General features: G+C 41.4%; 1 protein-coding gene across 1 annotated transcript in view; it reads left to right on the top strand.

The window, feature by feature from the left end:
- The first annotated feature begins 153 nt into the window (after positions 1-153).
- Positions 154-21,196, top strand: part of Rbbp4 (RB binding protein 4, chromatin remodeling factor) — a 22,611-nt gene continuing 1,568 nt past the window's right edge. The window contains exons 1-11 of the mRNA XM_052177455.1: positions 154-293; positions 831-978; positions 6,591-6,736; positions 10,446-10,619; positions 10,839-10,954; positions 11,068-11,228; positions 11,518-11,644; positions 12,527-12,604; positions 14,886-14,962; positions 15,156-15,213; positions 15,318-15,428. Coding sequence (XP_052033415.1) covers positions 278-293; positions 831-978; positions 6,591-6,736; positions 10,446-10,619; positions 10,839-10,954; positions 11,068-11,228; positions 11,518-11,644; positions 12,527-12,604; positions 14,886-14,962; positions 15,156-15,213; positions 15,318-15,428 — 1,212 coding nt within the window. The 5' untranslated portion in view covers positions 154-277. The remainder of the gene's footprint in view (positions 294-830; positions 979-6,590; positions 6,737-10,445; positions 10,620-10,838; positions 10,955-11,067; positions 11,229-11,517; positions 11,645-12,526; positions 12,605-14,885; positions 14,963-15,155; positions 15,214-15,317; positions 15,429-21,196) is intronic.

The raw sequence follows: 21,196 nt of genomic DNA, 5'->3' as shown, positions 1-21,196 counted from the left end.
GTGGGGGGGAAGGGGCGGAGCGCGCGCCCCAGACCCGCGGAAAGCGACTCTTGAGCGTCTCCATAGGCTGCGAGGCAGCTGCTCCGCCCACCCCTCCGACCTGCGCTTTATCATTGGCCAGTGTTGGCGCGAAGGCACGCGAGCCGGCCCCCCGCGCACGGGCCGCAGGAAACAATAGAGGCCGCGCGCGCGGAGCGAGCGCTCGTAGCCTCCCCGCCCCTCCTGCAACGCACGACCCCGGGATCCCCCCCCAACCCCTCCCGGCTCGCCTGCCGCCATGGCTGACAAGGAAGGTGAGTGTGCCGAGGCCTGCTCGGGAGGGTGCCGGGTTTCAGGGGTGTGTCGTGGCCTGTTACGCGGCCTAAGACGGAGAGCAGGCCCCACTCTGGCGAGCCTAGTTCCAGCAACTCCGGCCTGAGGAATGAGCTCGCAGCGGGGCGGGCTAACGGCGCGCCGGCCCAGGGCTCGGGCCTAGGCGAGTGCGACGCTCCCTGCCGGCCTCTGTCAGCCGGGACTCGGGGCGCCTCTCCCCACCCCCAGGCTCGATGCGCAGGCCGCCTCCGGGTTTCAGGGACTTGGCGCGCGCCACCGTGCTTCGTAGGTTGGACACCATCGCCCCAAAGGAGTAACGGAGTGTCCGGCTGAGGTGGCCCCAGGACTTCCGGCCCGCCGCGGCCACTCCGAGAGTGGCGTTGGCGGCTGCCACCTGGGAGATGAGGATGAATCTCCATTTCGTTGTCAAAACCCGGGCGCCGCGCCGGCGGCTTGGAGGTCTGGCCCCTCTCCGTTTCTGTTGGCTAACTTTAATTTGTTTTTTAAAAACATTTTAGCCGCCTTTGACGACGCGGTGGAAGAACGTGTGATCAACGAGGAGTACAAAATATGGAAGAAGAACACGCCTTTTCTTTATGATTTGGTGATGACCCATGCCCTGGAGTGGCCCAGCTTAACTGCCCAGTGGCTTCCAGATGTGACCAGGTGACGCGAATCTCTTGAATATTACTTTGGTAGTTCATATTTTTCAATTTTTTTTCTCTCCTCCAGTCGCTCAGAGGGGACATAATCAGAGCCTATGAGTGTAATATTTTATTTTCCTCGATTAAAAATAAGGTCGAAAACAAGATCATGTTGTAATTTACCCTGCAAGAGAATACATGCATTATTTTTTGTTTTTTTTTTCCCCCCCTTGGCACTGAGTTGAATAGCCATTCTTAAAACTGGAGTCGAATATGAAACTTGACAGTCTCCAGAAGGTATTCTGAGTTCAGTTTATTCAACTAAACTTTTGATTTCTCAAGTCATTTATGATAGCAAAGTTAATAAATAGCAAGATAGATCTGGAGTCTGCCAATCTGAAGTGGGGGGTGGATGTTTTCAGCAGTACTGTGTGAGGTTTTGACCCTGAAGAGGGCTGGGGGGTGTGATGTTGAGGGATTGAGCACCTACTGGTCAATTCTCAGCAGGGGTGGGGGGCCCTGGGACACTAAAGTGAGATTGCATACCCAAAATGTTCTAACCAAAGAGAACGTCTGTCAGCATGAAATACCAGACTGGTTTGCAGCAGCAAGTGACAATACAAAGATGGTGAATGTGGGTAATTACTGAGGTAAATTTGGCAAAAAGTGTACTGAATTCTTTTGAAACTCAGAGGTAAGATATGTACAAAATTCGATTATGAGACTGGTTGGGTTCAGCAGATAGTATAAAGAGTTGGTTTGGTTTGAGGGCTAGGAATTGCACCTTGTTCATGGTAAGAAAGGCAGTACCTCTACAATACGTCTCTACTTGGTGTCACAGAAGTTCATGTGCATTATACTAGTAACTTAAGAATGAAACTTCTGCCTTTGCAGTATTGGAGAGGAAAATGGAGACCTCTATCTGAAGGATGCTGAACAAATACATGCAGGCTTCTAGAAGTTTGGAGTTGGACCTTTCTTTTTAAATTCATGGGAGTCTTTTGCCTGCATGTTTGTGTCATGTGAGGACAGTGCCTGCAGAGGTCAGAAGAGGGCTGGAACTCTCTGGAACCAGAGTTACAGTGTTGGGAGCCACCATAGAAGTGTTGGGAATCGATTCCTGGTCTCCTGAAAGAACAGCCAGTGCTCTTACTGCTGAACCATCTCTCCAGCCTGTAGAATTGGGAATTTATTAAATTAAAAAACTAGTTGGGAGCTCAAACTTATTAGTAATCTCAGTGGTTGTTAAACCATTTGTGTTGAGAGGGTCTGTGGTGCTACATACATGTAATCCCAGCACTTAAGAAAGAGGCAGAGCAAGAAGATCGGGAGGTCAGGGCTAGCCTATGACACACCATAAGAAAAACCCCTGCATGGTGGTACAGGTCTGTACTCTAGCACTTGGCATAATTACAAGTTTCAGGCCAGCTTGGGTTACATAATACAACTCTGTCCTCTCCAAAATGTGTGTGGTAGAATAATGAGTCCCAAGTTTTAGTTATTACATGATAGTTCATTATAGGGTCCCCTTCCCTCTTCCACACATACTTTACTTTTAAAAAAAAAAAAAACTGTTCAGGAGGGAAAGACAGATTGCATCTTTGCCTCAAATTTAGAGGAGTTGCTGCTGTTGGTATCTTGAAACCCAAATTGAAGTTCCTGTTTCTTGGACACTTAAAAGTATAATCTCTAGAGTGTCTTACTGGCTTCCTTGATATGCTAGAAGTAGTTGGCTTTTGGCGTTTCCTAGGTAGCTTTTCTTGTTTGGTTGGTTGGTTTTGTTCGGTTTGGTTTTTTGTTTTGTTTTTGTTTTTGTTTTTTGGATTTGGTTTTTTTCAAGACAGGGTTTCTCTGTATAGCCCTGATTGTCCTGAAACTCACTCTGTAGACCATGCTGGCCTCCAGCTTAGAAATCCGCCTGCCTCTGCCTCCCAGAGTGCTGGGATTACAGGTGTGTGCCACCACTGCCCAGCTCTTAGGTAGGTAGCTTATTTAATCCCTTTGACAACAATTGTAGGCTTTCATTTAATCCTACTGGTATAGCATCTTTTCCATCTAGACAATGGGTTTCAAATTGTAATGTACAACATAGTCAGCTGCAGGTATTGTAACCTTTATGTCTCCTACCCTTCAGGGCTTCTGATTCTAAGAACTCAGAATTGGCATTCCTTACATTTATCCAATGGTACTGGTACTGTTGGTTTAGTACCATGATTTCAGAAGCTCTTCTTTATGTTGTAGATTAATTTTTTTTTTTAAATCAGGTCATCAGGCTTCTTTTTATTTTTTAATATTTATTTATTTATTTATTATATGTAAGTACACTGTAGCTGTCTTCAGACACCAGAATAGGGTGTCAGATCTCTTACAGATGGTTGTGAGCCACCATGTGGATGCTGGGATTTGAACTCATGACCTTTGGAAGAGCAGTCGCTCTTACCCGCTGAGCCATCTCTCCAGCCCGTAGATTAATTTTTACAGGAGAACACAAATAGTATTAAGCTATGTCTCTTATTTGAAACTTAATATTCCTTGTTGCCTACAGTATAAACTCTAGACTGCCTTAAGCTAACATTGAAGCAATTGAACAGTGATTTTAATCCTCTTTCTAGGTTTCTCATTTGGCTTTTCCACTTCCAGAACTAGAGTTATCTCAGCCATATTGCTTGATTTCCCCAAATTTCAGATGAATTAGTATTATAGTGTTTAAATCTAGCCCAGCCCATAATGTATTAGTTTGTTTTTGTTTTACTGAATTGAACCTGGGACCTCGAGAATGCTAGTTTCACATACTACTACTACTGAGCTGTATTGTATTCCCCAGCTGTTAAGGTTCAGTGTGTTTGTGTGACTTTCATGTGGTGTATACTGCCTAGTATTAGTGTCACTAATTTTATTTTATTTTATTTATTTATTTATTTTGAGACCGGTTTTTTTATAGCCCTGGCTGTTCTGGAACTCACTCTGTAGACCAGGCTGGCTTCAAACTCAGAAATCCACCTGCCTCTGCCTCCTGAGTGCTGGGATTAAAAGCATGCACCACCATTGCCCAGCCTGTTATTTATTTTTTTTTAATCAGCTCTTTTATATGTGTTGTCTTAGTTTGCTTTGTATTGCTGTGATAAAGCAATAGAACAACAAAAGCAACTTGGGGAGAATAGAGTTTTATTTTCAGCTACAGTTTATAATCCATCATGGAAGTTCAGGGCAGAATCTGGAAGCTGGAACTGAAGCAGAGACCGTGGGTGTACATGGCTTCTGTCTTATTCCGTTTGCTTCTTACATAACTCAGAATCACCTGCCCAGGGTAATTCTTCAGTTAGTATTCTCTTTTGTTTGACCACATGTATGTCAGTGTACCACTTTATACCTGGTACCTTGTGCTGGGTACCTGGAACCTAGGGAGGCTAGAAGAGGGTGTCAGATCCTCTGGAGTTTTACATACTTTTGAGCCAGCATGTGGATGCTGGAAACTGAACCCAGGTCCTCTGAGAATCACAGAGGCTCTTGATCACTAAGGCATTTCCCCAGTTCCTGCTCCTGGCTCGTTAAGAAGAGTGCCTGTCTTGTTTTTTATTTTGTTTTTAATTTAGATGTATATATATCTTGTCTATGTATACATTGTGTATGGGTTTCCTGAGGCCAGAAGATGGTATTGGATCTGGGTTTGGATTACCTCCGTGTCGGTATTGAGAATTGAACTATGGTCCTGGAAGAGCAGCCAGTTTTCTTAACTACTCAACCAACCATCTCTCAAACTCCAGGAAGCCATGTGTAATCATCTGTGTTTTCAAGGAGTGCATGTAGCTCAGTACTAAAATATTTAAGTGAATGTATGAAGTTTGGGGATGTAGTCTAGTAGATAAAGTGATTGTAGAAGTGTGAGGATCACAGTTCAAATCCCAGCACTGGTAGAAATAGCAGCGCACTTGTAATTCCAAGAGGCAAACAGGATCACTAGAACTAGCTAGAAAGCAGAACTGGCCAGCTGGCTTCTGGAGAGTTAGTTCTGACTTCAGTCTCTGGAGGAAAAAGATACACCATTGTCAAGTTCTGGCCACCACATGTGTAAGCACACACATAGATGTGCACATACAGAAAGGATGGTGAGAGAGACAACTCTAGGTTTAAGGAGAACTATAATGAAAACATAACTACTTCTAAAGTGTTTGGACAGTGGATTTAATGTTCTTTTTTGGTTATTTGAAAAAGGGGTTTTCTGTGTAGCTCTAGCTGTCCTGGAATTCAGAGATCTACCTACCTCTACCCCTGAGTACTAACTAAAGGCCTGCCACCATTGCTTGGCTTTGTGGGGGTGGGGGGTGGGGGTGGTAGAATCAAGAACTCTTGCACATGACCAGCAAAAAACTCTACCATTGCTGGGGGGCGGGGCATTGAGACAGGGTTTCTGTGTAGCCCTACCTGTCCTGGAACTCACTCTGTAGACCAGGCTGGCCTTTAACTCAGAAATCTGCCTGCCTCTGCCTCCCAGAGTGCTGGGATTATAGGCGTGCGCCACCACTGCCTGGGTGCCATTGGGTTTTATACTGTAGTTTCTCATCTCTTAGATTTCTAGGTAAACAAGAATATATTGGCATATCTAACAGTTATTTTCTTTTCTTCTTACCCATTTTCCCCCCAAGATAGGGTTTCTCTATGTAGCCCTGGCTGTCCTGGAAATCACTCTGTAGACCAGGCTGGCCTCGAACTCAGAAATCAGCCTGCCTCTGCCGCCCAGAGTGCTGGGAACACAGGCATGTGCCGCCACCACCTCCACCCGGCTTCTTACCCATTATAAAGAGTGTATAACTGGGAGAAAAGTAAGTTTCCTTGAAGTAATTCTAAATTTTTGGGCAAAGTAAATAAAAATTGAGTACTGTATTTGTGCCTTAGGAGAGGCTGCTAGAAGTAGGAGTTAGACTGCCAAGTAGTCAGTGGGTAGAGGTGCCTGCTGCCAAGCTTGCAACTTAGGTTTGATCACCTGAACCCATGGATGGTGGATGGAAGAGGAGAACAGATCCTCAACAGTTGTCATTTATTTTATTCCATTGTGGGGAGGGAATTAAATGTATGTGCGTGCTCAGGATCTCCTGGAGCTAAACTTTCAAGTGGGCGTGGGTTACTTGACATGGGAGCTGAGAACTGGACTCAAGTCCTATGAGAAGAGCAGCACCCACTGTTAACTGCTAAACCATGGTTTTGGTCCTACTTTTTTAATAGTGGGAAATAGGGGCTTTGGTAATGATCCAGTCAGTGAAGTGCCTGCCTCCTCATAAGCACTAGGGAGGTGAGGTCAGCCCCCAGCGCATGTGCAATAGTCAGGGTTGTATATGTGTACAGTCTTGGAATTGGGGAGATTCCAAGATGGGAAACCAGAGGATCCCTCAATCTCACCAGCCAGGCTAACCTAGTTGGTGAACTCACAAGCCTTATCTTAAAAGTGATACCTAATTGTCCTCTGGTATTCACATGCAGTGTACTTACTTGAACATATGAGGGGTTTGTTGTTATGTTTTAAGTAGGAAGTAGTTCTTACTATCAAGATTGGATTGTTTGGTGTTTTTTTGTTTTGTTATATATGTACATTGCTGACTGATTTCCTGGGTTACCAACAGTGATGATTTGTTTTTACAGGCCCGAGGGGAAAGATTTCAGCATTCATCGGCTTGTCCTGGGAACACACACATCTGATGAACAGAACCACCTGGTGATAGCCAGTGTCCAGCTCCCCAATGATGATGCTCAGTTTGATGCATCCCATTATGACAGTGAGAAAGGAGGTAGGACTGAGAAGTAATGGTGTATGAGTTATATCTTCAGTAAGGAGGTGTACAGTTTGGTCAACCAGAGAGACACTGACAAAAGACAGAAATTAGTTAATAGATGTGGATTACTATACCTTTTTAAATGTGTGGTGGGTGGGTGGGTGGGTGTGTTGTCTACATGTATGTCTGTGCACTACTTCTGCGTTTGGTGTCTATGAAGGCCAGTAAGGGGTATCAGATACCCTGGAAGTGGGGTTATAGATATTTGTGAGCCATTGGAAATTGAACCTGGGCCCTCTGGAAGAGCAGCTAGTGCTCTGAATCTCTGAGCCATCTCCCTAGCCCCATATTGAACTCAGGACCTCTGTAAGAGCAGCCAGTGTGCTTAACCATTGAGCCATCTCTTCATCTCTCCTTGGTTGTTGTCAGTTTTTTTTGTTTTTTTTGTTTTTTTTTTCCTTCCGAGGTACCTGAAATGCAGATTAAATTGTGTGTTATAGGTTTATTTGCTCTTCTCACATCTCCTAAACTAAATGTCTAAAGCACAGGTGACAGGAGGATCACAAGTTGTGGGCAACCTGGGACTACTGATTCCCCATTAGACAGAAAACATTTACACAGCACCCAAAGTATACAGTGTATCTGTGCTGCTATAATTTCATGGGGTTTAGGGGCATAAAGTATTAATAAAAACATCTTAGGGGCTGAAGAGATGGTTCAGTGGTCAAGAGCACTGACTGCTCTTAGAGAGGTCCTGAGTTCAATTCCCAGGGCCTAAATCACAGAAGTGTTCAAAGGGGGTTGAGTCAAACATTTTATTTGTAGTGTTAAGATTTTTAAGTTTGTGTGTATTGTTGTTGTTGTATTTTACTTGTATTTTGAGTAGGCTCTCAAATCATGTAACCCAGGCTGGCTTAAACTTGTAATCATCACTGGTGCCTTCGCCTCTGAAGTTCTGGGAGGGATTAAGCTAACAAACCTGGTTTCTGTTACTGTTTAAAATCTGTACAGTTATAAATTATTAACTTTTCCTCTACTGTCCTCCAACTTTTTTGTCATTCTTTGAAATGTTTTCCTGTCCCAAAGAGCTCAAAATAATTTTTTTTTAAAGTATTTCAACTGATAAAACTTTGGTCTTGCTGTTTATTTTGCTGGTGTGTTTATGATTAGAATTTAGTCTTGTTCCCTGAATTTTTATCTTGCTTTGGGGAATTGGGGATTGTCAGCATGCTGTCTCCCACTGAGCTACTTCCTTTGACTACAGTTTTGTGTATTGGTGTAGGTGTGTGCCAAATGGGGACAGATTATTGTACATTAAAGGTAGTTGTGGTCTGCATATTGAGACCCTAGGGGAACTTCTCAAAGGGACTTCTCTCTCCAAAAACAGTGACTTTAAAAAAAAAAAGCAGTAATGTGAATAACAGCTATGGATTTTTTAATTTGATTATCACAATACCCCAGTGTTACACTCATGAGTTTTCCTTCTCCGTTAAAGTAATACTTTACAAATCAGAGAACCGGCTTGGTATTTAAAAGGTGTGGGAGTCTCATCAGCAATGGGTAGCTATGTCTAAATTAAGGTCTAAGTCTTTGGGTGCTATGTTGTATCTCAGTTGTAGAATTTACTAGTCTTGGATCTGTAAGACCCTGGGCTCCATACCTAGCACCACAGACACAAAAAGAAAGTGTTTTAAAAGATTATTAGGTAAGTAATTTACTACCTAAAAGATGAACTACATTATAAAAAATTCATTGGTTGATTGTAATAATGATTTGGTTATTTGGTTTGTGCTTTTAACACATATTCTAAATTTATGGCCTAGAAAAGTGACTCATTAGAGGTGACAGAACCTTGTGTGTCAATAATGCTTTAAAGAGGGTTACTTTAATTATTGTTACTATTAATGTATATGGGTGTTTTCTTAGCATGTATGTCAGTGGACCATATGTGTGCCTGGTACCTATGGAGGCCAAAAAAAAGTGTCAGATCCCTTGGAGGTAGTTAAGGGCCACCATGTGGGTGCTGAATATCAAAGCCTGGTTCCTCTTGAAAAGCAGCTATTGCTCTTCTCCAGTGAGTCATCTCTCCAGCCCACTGGAATGTTTTCATTGTGATTTGAATGGTGCTTCTGGATATTCATAGAGATCTGTTCATTTTTGTTCTGCTGTTTTGTGCTTTGGTTTTGTTTTAATGGTATTTTGCCTTTAAATGTGTGTTAACAAACTAGAAAGATTTTTTTTTTTTTTACTTCCAGTAAGTTTTTTGTTACTATTTCAGACCTTTCCTGTTTTGAATGACCCTTTCACATATCTACTTTATAGTGGCAACCTGTAATTATAAGTCGGTGTGGCTTGGGGTAGGGGTGCTAATGGCTCAGTAATGATATGTTTGTCTGGCATATGTGTGGCTTTAGGTTCAGTCTGCAAAAAAAGAAAAAAAAGAATACATCCTAATCTGTGTTAAAACTCAGTTTGAGAGCTGTGTGTGGTAGGGCATGCCTTGTAATCTCAGTGCTTGGAAGGCAGGAAGATCTTCTTCAGTGTGAAACAAAACAGGGCTATTGAAATGTGGGCAGACAGTCTGTTTAAATTCTTCTAATATTTATTTTTACAGTGTTGGTGTTTTTGTAGAGATGAGGGGGGCAACTTGGCCTTCTACCTTATTGAGGCAGCGTTTTGGCTGTTCTCTAGCTGAGGGGAATGCTTCAGGCTAGCTGGCTCAAGAGCCTTCTTGCCTGGTTCTATGTTACATCTTGCATGTGTTGTAGAGTCAGGTGTATGTAAGATCTAGTGTACTTAATTTTTCTCCTCCTTTTAGAGTGTTTTCAAAGACAGGGTATCACTGTGTTCCCCTCGCTAGCTGGCTGGTTAAAACTCATAAGATCTGCCTGCCTTTGCCACCCTAGTGCCGGGATTAAAGATGTGTTGCGTGGTATGTGCACTACAGGCAACAAATAGATCAATATGATGACTTGAGTCTTTGAGTACTTGGGGAGGCAGAAGTAGGTAGGTAAATCACTTTGTATTACAGGCCATTCTGATCTATATAGCAAGTTTCAGGCTAACCAGGGCTACAGTGAAACTTTGTCTCAAAATAAATGAAAGTATAATCATTTTATGGCTGAAGATTAATAGACCAACAGTGTTAGGCATTTACACCTTTGCTCTCAGAAAATAATTTTTATCCTTTAGTTATCAACACTTCTCTAGTAATATAGGTGTTTATCTGTAATCCTAACACCAGAGGTGGAGATAAAATCAAGGTCACCCTTGATTACATAGTTGTGTAGGGTTGATAGCCTATACTAAATGAAACCCTACTTACCAATCAGTAGATAAGTAAAGTAACATTTGTTTATTCTTTTTCTTTTTTTTTTCTTATTTGTTTGTTTTATATATGTGAGTATATTATATCTTCAGACACACCAGAGGGGAGGGCATTGGATCTCAAAACACGGTTTCTCTGTGTTGTCCTGGAACTTTCCCCTGTGGACCAGGCTGGACTCTAACTCAGATCCACCTGCCTCTGCCTCCTAAGTGTCAGGATTAAAAGTATGCATTACCACACCTGAATTGATTCATACTGTCATAATGTCATTTAATAATGTAGTACTTATTACTGATCCATAATTACAAATGTATGAAAGTTTTTTAGTTCTGAAAATGTTCGGTCTTCTAAATATGCGACTTGGTTGCTTGAGTACTTGTATTTTTTATAATACAGAATTTGGAGGTTTTGGTTCTGTCAGTGGGAAAATTGAAATAGAAATCAAGATCAACCATGAAGGAGAAGTAAACAGGGCCCGGTACATGCCTCAGAACCCTTGCATCATCGCAACGAAGACGCCATCCAGCGATGTGCTTGTTTTTGACTACACAAAGCACCCTTCTAAACCAGGTACCTAACTCTTTTTTATCAGATACAGATTTTTTCAATTTATTTATATTGATCTGTGTGGGCATTATACTTTACAAGAAAATCATGATTGTCCAACTTTAGTGTTATATATCTGGAAATAGGACTGTTTTTTATGTAATAAATGTTCGTGGCATCATTTTGCTTAATAAACCCAGAAAGACAATGGATTGTATACTCTTGATATATGCTATTTTGCAGACCCTTCTGGAGAATGCAACCCAGATTTACGTCTCCGTGGACATCAGAAGGAAGGTTATGGGCTTTCTTGGAATCCAAATCTCAGCGGTCACTTACTTAGTGCTTCAGATGACCATGTGGGTATCCTTGCAGTTTTGGAGCAAATCTGGGATTGGTACCAATTGGTTTCTTTTTTGGGATATGCGGGGAAGTGAGAATCTTTTATATAATGGTTAATTTTACATTTAAGACCATCTGCCTGTGGGACATCAGTGCAGTTCCAAAAGAAGGAAAAGTAGTGGATGCAAAGACCATCTTTACGGGGCATACAGCAGTAGTAGAGGACGTTTCCTGGCATCTGCTCCATGAATCTCTGTTTGGGTCAGTTGCTGATGACCAGAAACTTATGATGTGAGTGGAACCCATTGTTTGTTTGTTTGTTTGTTTGTTCGTTTGATTTCTTTTTTGTTTGAGACAGGGTTTCTCTGTGTGGCCCTGGCTGTCCTGGAGCTAACTCTGTAGACCAGGCTGACCTTGAACTCAGAAATCTGCCTGCCTCTGCCTCCCAAGTGCTGGGATTACAGGCGTGCGCCACCACTACCACCCGACTCCATTGTTTGTTTTTAATACATATATTTTCAGAGTTCTGTATTAGTCACCATGTCAAGTTTCTTCTTCTGTTTTTTCTTTTTAAATTAAGTTGGGATACTCGTTCAAACAATACTTCAAAGCCAAGCCACTCGGTGGATGCCCACACAGCTGAGGTGAATTGCTTGTCCTTCAATCCCTACAGTGAGTTCATTCTTGCCACAGGATCAGCTGACAAGGTAGGTGTGCCTTGCTTGGATTTTTGTTTGTTTGTTTGTGGTTTAAAATTTTATGGGTATGAGTATTTTTCACTTACATATATGTCTTGAGCACAGTGTCTGGTACCTCTTGAGGTCAGTGCTCCTGGGATTACAAATGTTTGTGAGCCACCAAGTGGGTGCTGGGTTACTGTTCATTTTAGTTAAAGATTTTCTTGTCTTTTCTTGTAATTTTTTTTTTTGTTTTGTTTTTGTTTTTCAAAACAGGGTTTCTCTGTATAGCCCTGGCTGTCCTAGAACTCTGTAGACCAGCCTGGCCTCAAACTCAGAAATCTACCTGCCTCTGCCTCCCAGGTGCTGGGATTAAAGGCGTGCGCCACCACTGTCCGGCTTCTTGTAAATTTTAAAAAGTGCTTATTATTATACTGGCAGAATGCCTCAGTGAGCAAAGACATTGACTGGAGCCTGAAGATCTCAATTCAGTCCCCAAGAGCCAAATGACCAAAGGAGATTTTACCAACTCCACTCCTACAAGTTGGCCTCTGATCTTCGCATGGTTTTCATAGCACATATGTATATACACTGAATAGATAAAATATATGAAGGGCATAAACTGCAAATTCAGGGTGTTAAATAAAAATATATGGATGTAATTTTTACCTTACAGTTTTTAAATTATATTTATCTATTTTGTAGGGGTAGAGGCACATATGCCTCTGTAAAACCTATAGAGGTCAAAGGACAACTCTCTAGAGTCTGTTCTCTTCCACTATTTGGGTTCTGGAATCACACTCATTTTACCAGGCTTCTCAGCAAGCACCCTTAGCCACTGAATCATCTTGTTACCACTAGGGTGTTCTTATTTAATAAATTGATACTAATTAATTTTCTTTTTGTACATAGACTGTTGCCTTGTGGGATCTGAGAAATCTGAAACTCAAGTTGCATTCCTTTGAATCACATAAGGATGAAATATTCCAAGTAAGAGAAACCAGTGTGCCTACCCTCTCATTTCCCTTCCCTTCTTTTATCTTCCTTTATCTACAGAAAATTTGCTCAAGTTAGGAGAACTTGAGAGCTTTAAACAGAGTTCTAAACAAAGAAAAAAATCTTTACACCTATCCTGGTTCCTTGGGATATTAAGAAACTAATGCTGGATTATGGGGTACATGCCTATAATCTCAGCACTTGGGAAGCCAGCGGGAGGGAGGTACCTGTGCACCCATGTGTTCTATCTTTGCAGATTAGTCATTAAATTTTTTATCTTTTTTTTTTAAAGATTTATTTATTATTATTTCTAAATACACTGTTGGCTCTCTTCAGATGCACTAGAAAAGGATGTCAGATCCCATTACAGATAGATGGTTGTGAACTACCACGTGGTTGCTGGGATTTGAACTCAGAACCTCTAGAAGAACAGTCAGTGTTCTTAACCATTGAGCCATCTCTTCAGCTCCTAAATTCTTTTCTGGCTGTTTTTTTTTTGTTGTTGTTTTTTTGTTTTGTTGTTGTTGTTGTTTTTTTTTTTTTTTTTTTTTTTTGGTTCGTTTTTTAAAGATAGGATTTTCTGTATTCCTGACTATCCTGGAACTTACTTTATAGACTAGGCTGGTGTTGAACCCAGAGTTTTGCCTGTTTAATGCTGGGATTAAAGGGGTGTACCATCACTGCTTGTCTCTAGGATTTTTAAAATTATTTTGTGCTGTGGGGAGTGGTGGTGCACACCTTTATCCCAGCACTTGGGAGGCAGAGACCTATCTGTGAGTTCTAGGGCATCCAGGTTTATTACAGAGAAAAAGAAAAGCCCTGTCTCAACCTGTGGAGATAGGGGTAGGGTGTGCATTCTAAGAATTGAACCCCCTTCTTCTAAAAGATCAGCCAGTACTCTAAGCCATATCTCCAGCCCCGCCTTTTTTGAGATAATTTTACTGTTTTAGCCATTGCTACGTAGAGTCCTGTGTGTCCCCCCTTTTCATAGGAGTTCCTCTGAGTCAAATAATTGTCTGCTGTTTTAAAACACATTCTCTAAAGCATTGTGACCACGACATTGCAGCCTTTTTTTTAATATTATTTATTTTATTATTATTTATATGAGTACACAATAACTGTCTTCAGATAAATCCCAGAAGAGGGCATCAGATCCCATTACAGATAGATGGTTGTGAGCCACCATGTGGTTGCTGGGAATTGAACTCAGGGCTTCTGGAAGAGCAGCTGGTGCTCTTAACCATGCAGCCCTTTCTCTCAAGCTTGAATTTTGAAAGCAAGCATGCTAGTGCATGCCTCTAATCCCAACACAGAGGTGGCTAGCTCCACCAAGTGGTCACAAGTAGTTCATCCTGAGCTGTCTGGTAAGAGACTGCATTCATCAAGACTACTAATAATCCCAGGATGCAGAAAGAAGAGACAGGAGAATCAAGTACAAGGTCATCCTCATCAAAGTAGACTGAGTATTAAAGATATTTGTCCTTATCTCAACTTCTTCAGCTTTGTGGTGGTGATGTTGCTTGAAAGAATAACAATTCTTGGGGCTGGAGAGATGGCTCAGCGGGTGAGAGTACTGACTGTTCTTCCAAAGGTCATGAGTTCAAATCCCAGCACTCACATGGTGGCTCACAACCATCCATAAAGAGATCTGATGTCTAAAGGGAGCTAAGGTGTACTTGCATATAATAAATAAATAAATCCTTTAAAGAAAGAATAACAATTCTTCCCTAAGCATTTTCTTAATAAATAGCAACAGAATTTGTGATTGATATTTGTATCTTTTACAAAAATAGCATGATTGTAAAGAATCTTTGAGGGGAAAGGAAGAAGTAGCCTATCCTGTATTATGTGGTACATAATGAACAGTTGAGAAAATAATAGATTTTTGCCACCTGTCAATATTTTAGCTTACATGTCAGAAATGAACTTCTTTTGACGAAAAACCAGATTAGGTATAATTTGTCAGGGAGAGGAAGAAAATAAGGTTCCAAAGGTATAAGATGAAATTAAGTTTGGTGACTTATATTTCAATGTGTGAGGTTAAGGCAAGAGGCATAAAAGTTTGAAGCCAATTGAGCTGTATGCACTAAGGCCCTATTGAGCCACACTGTGGGACAAAGTGTAAAATGCAACAGAAGCTAATATTCTATCTGTAGTAGTGAGTTATTTTCATGGAAGAAGTATGTCAGTTTTAACCGTATTCTGTTTTATTAATGAGGTTTGGTAGGATATCTCTTCTATTCTTTAATTTTAATTTTCTTCACTCTGGGTATAGGTTCAGTGGTCACCTCACAATGAGACTATCTTAGCTTCCAGTGGTACTGATCGTAGGCTGAATGTCTGGGATCTGAGGTGAGTTTTATGTTAGTTACTCTATCCCTGAATTTATTTGGGTAGGGGGTATGTTTTGGGGACAGTTGTCCTCCAATTCCCTCTGTTGACCAGGCTCCCTTTGCTTCCTGAGTGCCACCAAGCTTAGCAAAGTTACTGCCTTTACATTTTTCAAAGACAGGTATTGAATGTATTGTTTTCTGACCTTTTTAAGTAAAATTGGAGAAGAACAGTCCCCAGAAGATGCAGAAGATGGCCCACCAGAGTTGTTGGTATGTTATAAGTCAAGCACTTTGGGATCTTCAGTGTTTTAAATAGGGCATGAGCTGTGATTTAATGTGATCTGTATCTGATGTCTTTGTTTTGGTCCTTCCAGTTTATTCATGGTGGTCACACTGCCAAGATATCTGACTTTTCCTGGAATCCCAATGAACCTTGGGTGATTTGTTCTGTATCAGAAGACAATATCATGCAAGTGTGGCAGATGGTAAGTGGTTTATTTATTCTATTTATGGGAAACTAGATATATGAGACATTATTTCTTTCATACATATGTATGTATATATGAATGACGATGGAGATATACATATAGACACACACTTTGTGGATGCAGCTGCCATCTATGTTCGATTTCTTTAGATGTGACTTCAATATTTATGTGTCATTTTCCTTTTTTTCCCCCTCCTCCCCCCCCCCTCCCCCAGACAGGGTTTCTCTGTGTAGCCCTGGCTGTCCTGGAACTCACTCTGTAGACCAGGCTGGCCTCGAACTCAGAAATCCGCCTGCCTCTGCCTCTGCCTCTGTCTCCCAAGTTCCAGTCTGCTTTTATACCATTCTAAGTACATGCAAAGAATAAGGTCAGTTCTAGGTCAAGGGAAAATACAAAAGGCAATAAACAAAGTCTTATGACATTATCAAGATCTTTAACCTTCTTCCTTGCCCTAGCCCAGTGTCAAATTCCTGAAAATTTTCTAGAAACTGCCCCAAGAATTCTCCACATGTCCTTTTTTATTTCATAAACAAGACTTGTGTCTGTCATAGGTTGTCCTGACAAGGATGCCTTACCTGTCATGGAAAAGCATTATCAACAGCAATGCATTTTTGTCTTGGGGCTGTGCAGAATCTTGCCCGACTTTGACTGCCAGCCTGTTAATGACTCTGGGGATTCATTTTCAGTTTCAAGCCATGTATTTTGTTCGCCAATATGTTGATGTTGTTAAACATGCCCAGCTTACATGTTGATCTGCTGTCCCAAATCCCACTTGAGAGTTGTATTCCCAAAAATTGAAGCTCAGAGCTGAAAGAAGATTAATTTCTATAATTTCATTCAATGCTGATAAGGGCCATAGTCTCTCTCTGTTTAAGGAATGTTATACTATAAAGATCTCTCTTTTTGGTTTTTTGAGACAGGGGTTCTCTGTGTAGCTCCGGTTGTCCTGGAACTCACTCTGTAGACCAGGCTGGACTCAAACTCAGAAATCCACCTGTCTTTGCTTCCCAAGTGCTGGGATTAAAGGCGTGCGCCACCATCGCCCAGCCAAAGGTCTCTTTGTAGTTAGGAAGCTTTAGATTCCCTGTAGTAAAAATTGATTAGGGTTCTTACATTATATGTTTAGCTTAAAGTTGTCTTAGTAATGCAAGATTAACAAGATTTAGGCAGGGCATGGTGGCACATACCTTTACTTAATTCTGCCACTCAGAACACAGGCAAATCTCTTGAGTTTGAACCTAAACAGCCAGGACTACACAACTACATACAAAGAAACCCTGTAGGGTGGGAGGTTACAATAATGATGTGATTATATCAACTTGTACGAATGAATGAACAAGAGCCAGGAAAATCTGGCCATGCTTGTCTTAAGAGAGCCATCCTTGGTTAGCTTGCTTGTAGGGGTGTGATCTTGGACTATTTAAATATTTTGTACTCATTCTGGTGCTTCTCTACTGAGAATATGGTGAAATATAAAAATAACAATTTTAAGAAGGACTCCAGTGATAAATTGTGTTGAGTGATAATCGTGAGGGTTTAATCATTGAGTACCAATTAAAGAAAAATAATGAAAGCCAAAGCATAAAGTAAGGCTACAACTACTGATAAAGTCATAGAGCCTTGGGTTTGTACTTTATTTGAGGTGTTTGTTTGTTTGTTTGTTTGTTTGTTTGTTTCAAGACAGGGTTTCTCTGTGTGGCTCTGGATGTCCTGGAACTAGTTCTGTAGACCAGGCTGGCTTTGAACTTAGAGATCTGCCTGCCTTTGCCTTCCAAGTGCTGGGCTAAAGGCATAAATTACTATGCCTGACTTTTAGGGCTTTGTTTAAGAAGTTAAGATGTAGACAGGCAGTGGTGGCACAAGTAATCCCAGCACTCTGGGAGGCAGAGGCAGGCAGATTTCTGAGTTTGGGGCAAGCCTGGTCTACAGCGTAAGTTCCAGAACAGCCAGGGCTATACAGAGAAACCCTGTCTCGAAAAAAACAAAATCCATAAAACAAAAACAAAAAAACAGAAGTTAAGATGTTCTCATTTCTTTAAAGAGAATTTTGAAATGTTTTAGTAGTTTGTGATGTGACAGCCTTGTATTTAAGGTAGTCTTGACCATAAAGACCTAAAGGGTTTTGGATTTATTTATGTATGTGAGTGTTTTTCCTGCATTTTTTTTTATGTGCACCATGTGCATGCAGTGCCTCTGGAGGCTGAAATGAGGGCATCAGATCCTCTTGGCGTGCAGATACTGGTGAAAGTGAGGTACCATGTGGGTGCTTAGAGCTGTACCTGGATTCGTTGCAAAAAAACAAGTACTCTTTACCACTATCCTCCAGTAAAGAATTGTGTTGCTTTGTTTTTTGTTTTTTGTTTTTTAGACAGGATCTCACTGTATAAAACAGGCTGGATTTAATTCATAGCAATCTACCTGCCTCAGTTTTCCAAATGCTAGGGTTTAAGGACTAGAGGAGAGGACAAGCTGGCTTATTAGTGCTCCCTTTTTCTTACTATGTAGCTCTGGCCAGCCAGCCTGGAACTCATTCCTGTGGACCAGCCTGGCCTTGAATTCATCTGTCTCTGCCTCCCCAGTGCTAGGAGTTAAGGCTTGCACCACCACCCCCAGGTTATAGAACTCAGGGTCTTGTACATCATAGACAAACATTCTACCACTGAACCAAATTTTAGTAAACATCAGATCTATGCATCAGAGGTTCAGCCATCATCTTTGCATTAGCTGTTAAGTTTAGACTTGTTAAGTTTAGAAATTTGCATGTTGACATTTAAACTGGAAAAGAAATCTGTAGATTTGGTAGTTTTTAACTTAAGTGAGGTTTTCTTGTTGGGCCCTGTATATGTTAATTCACTTCCCCCAGACTGAGATTGACAACATATTTCCTTTGGCTTTGGACAGTCTCTTTATCACTGGTTACTAGCCAGGCTCCTTTATAAAGGGGGACCTACATTATCTAGAAAAAGGTCAAACCCCTGTTAGATATAAGTCCTGTCAGCCATCCAGAGTGCACCTGATCATTACCTGAAATGGCCTGAGTTAGACTTTTCTTAGTGTTTGAGGGCAGCCATCATTAGAGCTCAAGGCCTGTCCTTCCTTGAGAGGGTAGGACACTATTCTTGATTGTGGTCTAGGTGGGATGGGTCTTTTTCTTAAAACCTGACCAAGGAGCAATTCATTTCTGACCTCTCGGTTTTCATAGTTTTGGCAAGTGTTGCCCTGTATAATCTCTTCACTCTGGGGTTTCTCTGAAGCAGCAGGAAAATCAATTAGGCTTTTGTTTGTTTTCTCTAGACCCTTGGGACTGTTGTTTAAAAATCTCTAAAGTAAATTTAAAATTTAACTGTCCTGTTAGGTCCTTTTGCTGCATTGCTACCTGTTTAAGGATAAGCATACTTTACATATTCAAGGAAATGATCCTAGGATAGCAAACCTAGCAGGAACACTCCCAATTTAGTAGGATGTGAACAATAATATATAAAGATGGGTAGGTTGTTTTTTTTGTTTTTTTTTTTCTTTTAATTTGTAATGTCGTCCCCCTCCCCACCCCCACCCCAGGACAGGGTTTCTCTGTTTAGCCCTGGCTGTCCTGGAACTCACTTTGTAGTCCAGGCTGGCCTCAGAAATCTGCCAGGCTGCTTATCAGTTTTAAGTTCTGGCTATTTTTTTTTCATAGGAGTAAGCGGTCTTTAACTGAAAGGCTGTGCTTCTGGCAGCATTGCTCTTCTCAGAACATAGCTAAACCTTGATGACGCCCCAAGTGAGCTGTGCAGATGTCAACAGTTTGGTTTTTTAGCTGATGATTGTTGGTTTGAGGGGCACTTAATTTTGTTTCTCTCAAGACAGGGTTTTCCTGTCTTGATTGTATCTCTTGGCATAACATAAGATTTTTAAAAAACATGCTTTTGTTTTGCATCATACCTTTAGTAAAAATCTTACATTCCTCACTTGTAAAGTAAGTATTCCTAGAAAAGAAGCACAGAAATTAATAAATTTTAAATGTGCGTTAGTTATTTTGATTAATACAAATTGGTTTTGTGTTCTATAATTTTTGTGTTACCCATGGCTACTTTTTTTTTTTATAAGATTTACTTTAGCTGGGCAGTGGTGGCGCATGCCTTTAATTCTAGCACTTGGGAGGCAGAGGCAGGCGGATTTCTGAGTTTGAGGACAGCCTGGTCTACAGAGTTAGCTCCAGGACAGCCAGGGCTACACAGAGAAAACCCTGTCTCAAAAAAACAAAACAAAACAAAAAAAAAAGATTTACTTTAGAGAGAGAGAGAGCTGGGTTTACAGGCAGTTGTGAGCTGTTTGACATGAGTGCTGGGAGCTGAACTCTGCTCCTTTAGAAGAGTGACAAGCACTCTTAACCATCCAGACATTTCTCTAACATTATATTTTAAAACAGTTATATTCTTGTCATACACCTAAAATTATATGCAATGGTAATTCTGGAAATGTGATGGGGCCAGGCATGGTGATATACAGCTTTAATCCCAGAACTCAGGTATCTCTGGTTTGAAACCAGATGGTGTTCTACATACTGAATTCTAGGACACCTGGGCCTGTGTAGAGACCTTGTCTCAAAAAAAGCCAGAAAAGGCCAGGCAACGGTGTACACTTTTTTAAAGATTTATTTATTTATTATATGTAAGTACACTGTAGCTGTTTTCAGACCCAGGAAGAGGGCCTCAGATCTCTTTTCGGGTGGTTGTGAGCCACCATGTGGTTGCTGGGATTTGAACTCATGACCTTTGGAAGAGCAATCAGTGCTCTTACCCACTGAGCCATCTCTCCAGCCCCGGTGTACACTTTTAATTCCAGTAGCACTTGGGAAGCAGAGGCATTTGAGAGCAGCCAGGGTTACGCAGAGAAACCCTGTCTCAGAAAAAGAGAGGAAAGGTTAAGGGGGTGAACTAGATCCTTCTGGCTCACTGCCTCCAGTGTGAGTTATATCTATATAATAATAAGTAGTACATGCTTAGGCTTTGTCCTGTTATTGGCATAGAACTTCCAAGAAAACATTGGAAATTCCAGCTCGGTTTGTCCTGTTTATGATGATGATCCCTTATGGGTCCTGCCTAGATCTGTTAGTAAAGGCAATTTAGGTGAGACCCTAGATAGCCTCGCAGTTGGGCTAGTCAGCAGAATTGCTGACAAACATTTGGAACTCTCAGCCTCCCTGGTGGGAAAGGGAGAAAGAAGTTTGAGCTTCCAGATTTCCGTGTTTACACTGACTTGGTTGTGAGTGGTCCGTGCCTGTTCCCTGTTGTACTTATCTCTTCCATTTGGCCACTTTGTTCTATCCAATATGATAAACCCAGTAATAAACAGGGTATATGTCTAGTAGTCCTATATTCTTCTTGGGGAAGCTGATATAAGGGGGATTTGTACATGCACAATATATAAATGTCAAAATCTCTTGTTCTGTGGAATCATAGTAAAATTTCAAACCAAGCAAAGAAGTTCTTTGCAAGACCCCCAAATTTTACTGCAGTGGTGGATAGAAATGACAATTCTGTAGATTGGAGCTTGCAGTAACCCTCTGAGATGGTATCTGTTAAGTCTATTGGTGAGTATTGATGTGAAATACTATCCCCTCCCCCCTATTTATTTAGTTGTGGTTCTGGTTTGGGGGGGGGGCAGGTTGAGATGGTTTTCTATGTTTGGCCATGCTGGCCTCAAACTCAGAAATTACCTACCTCTACCTCTGGAGTTCTGGTATTAAGGTATGTACCACCACCACCTGGCTTGGTTTTAGCCTT

Source organism: Apodemus sylvaticus, chromosome 3 (genome assembly GCF_947179515.1).
Source record: "Apodemus sylvaticus chromosome 3, mApoSyl1.1, whole genome shotgun sequence".
Lineage (NCBI taxonomy): Eukaryota > Metazoa > Chordata > Mammalia > Rodentia > Muridae > Apodemus > Apodemus sylvaticus.
The sequence above is the reverse complement of the archived record's forward strand: the minus strand, read 5'-3'. Positions and strand labels throughout refer to the sequence as shown.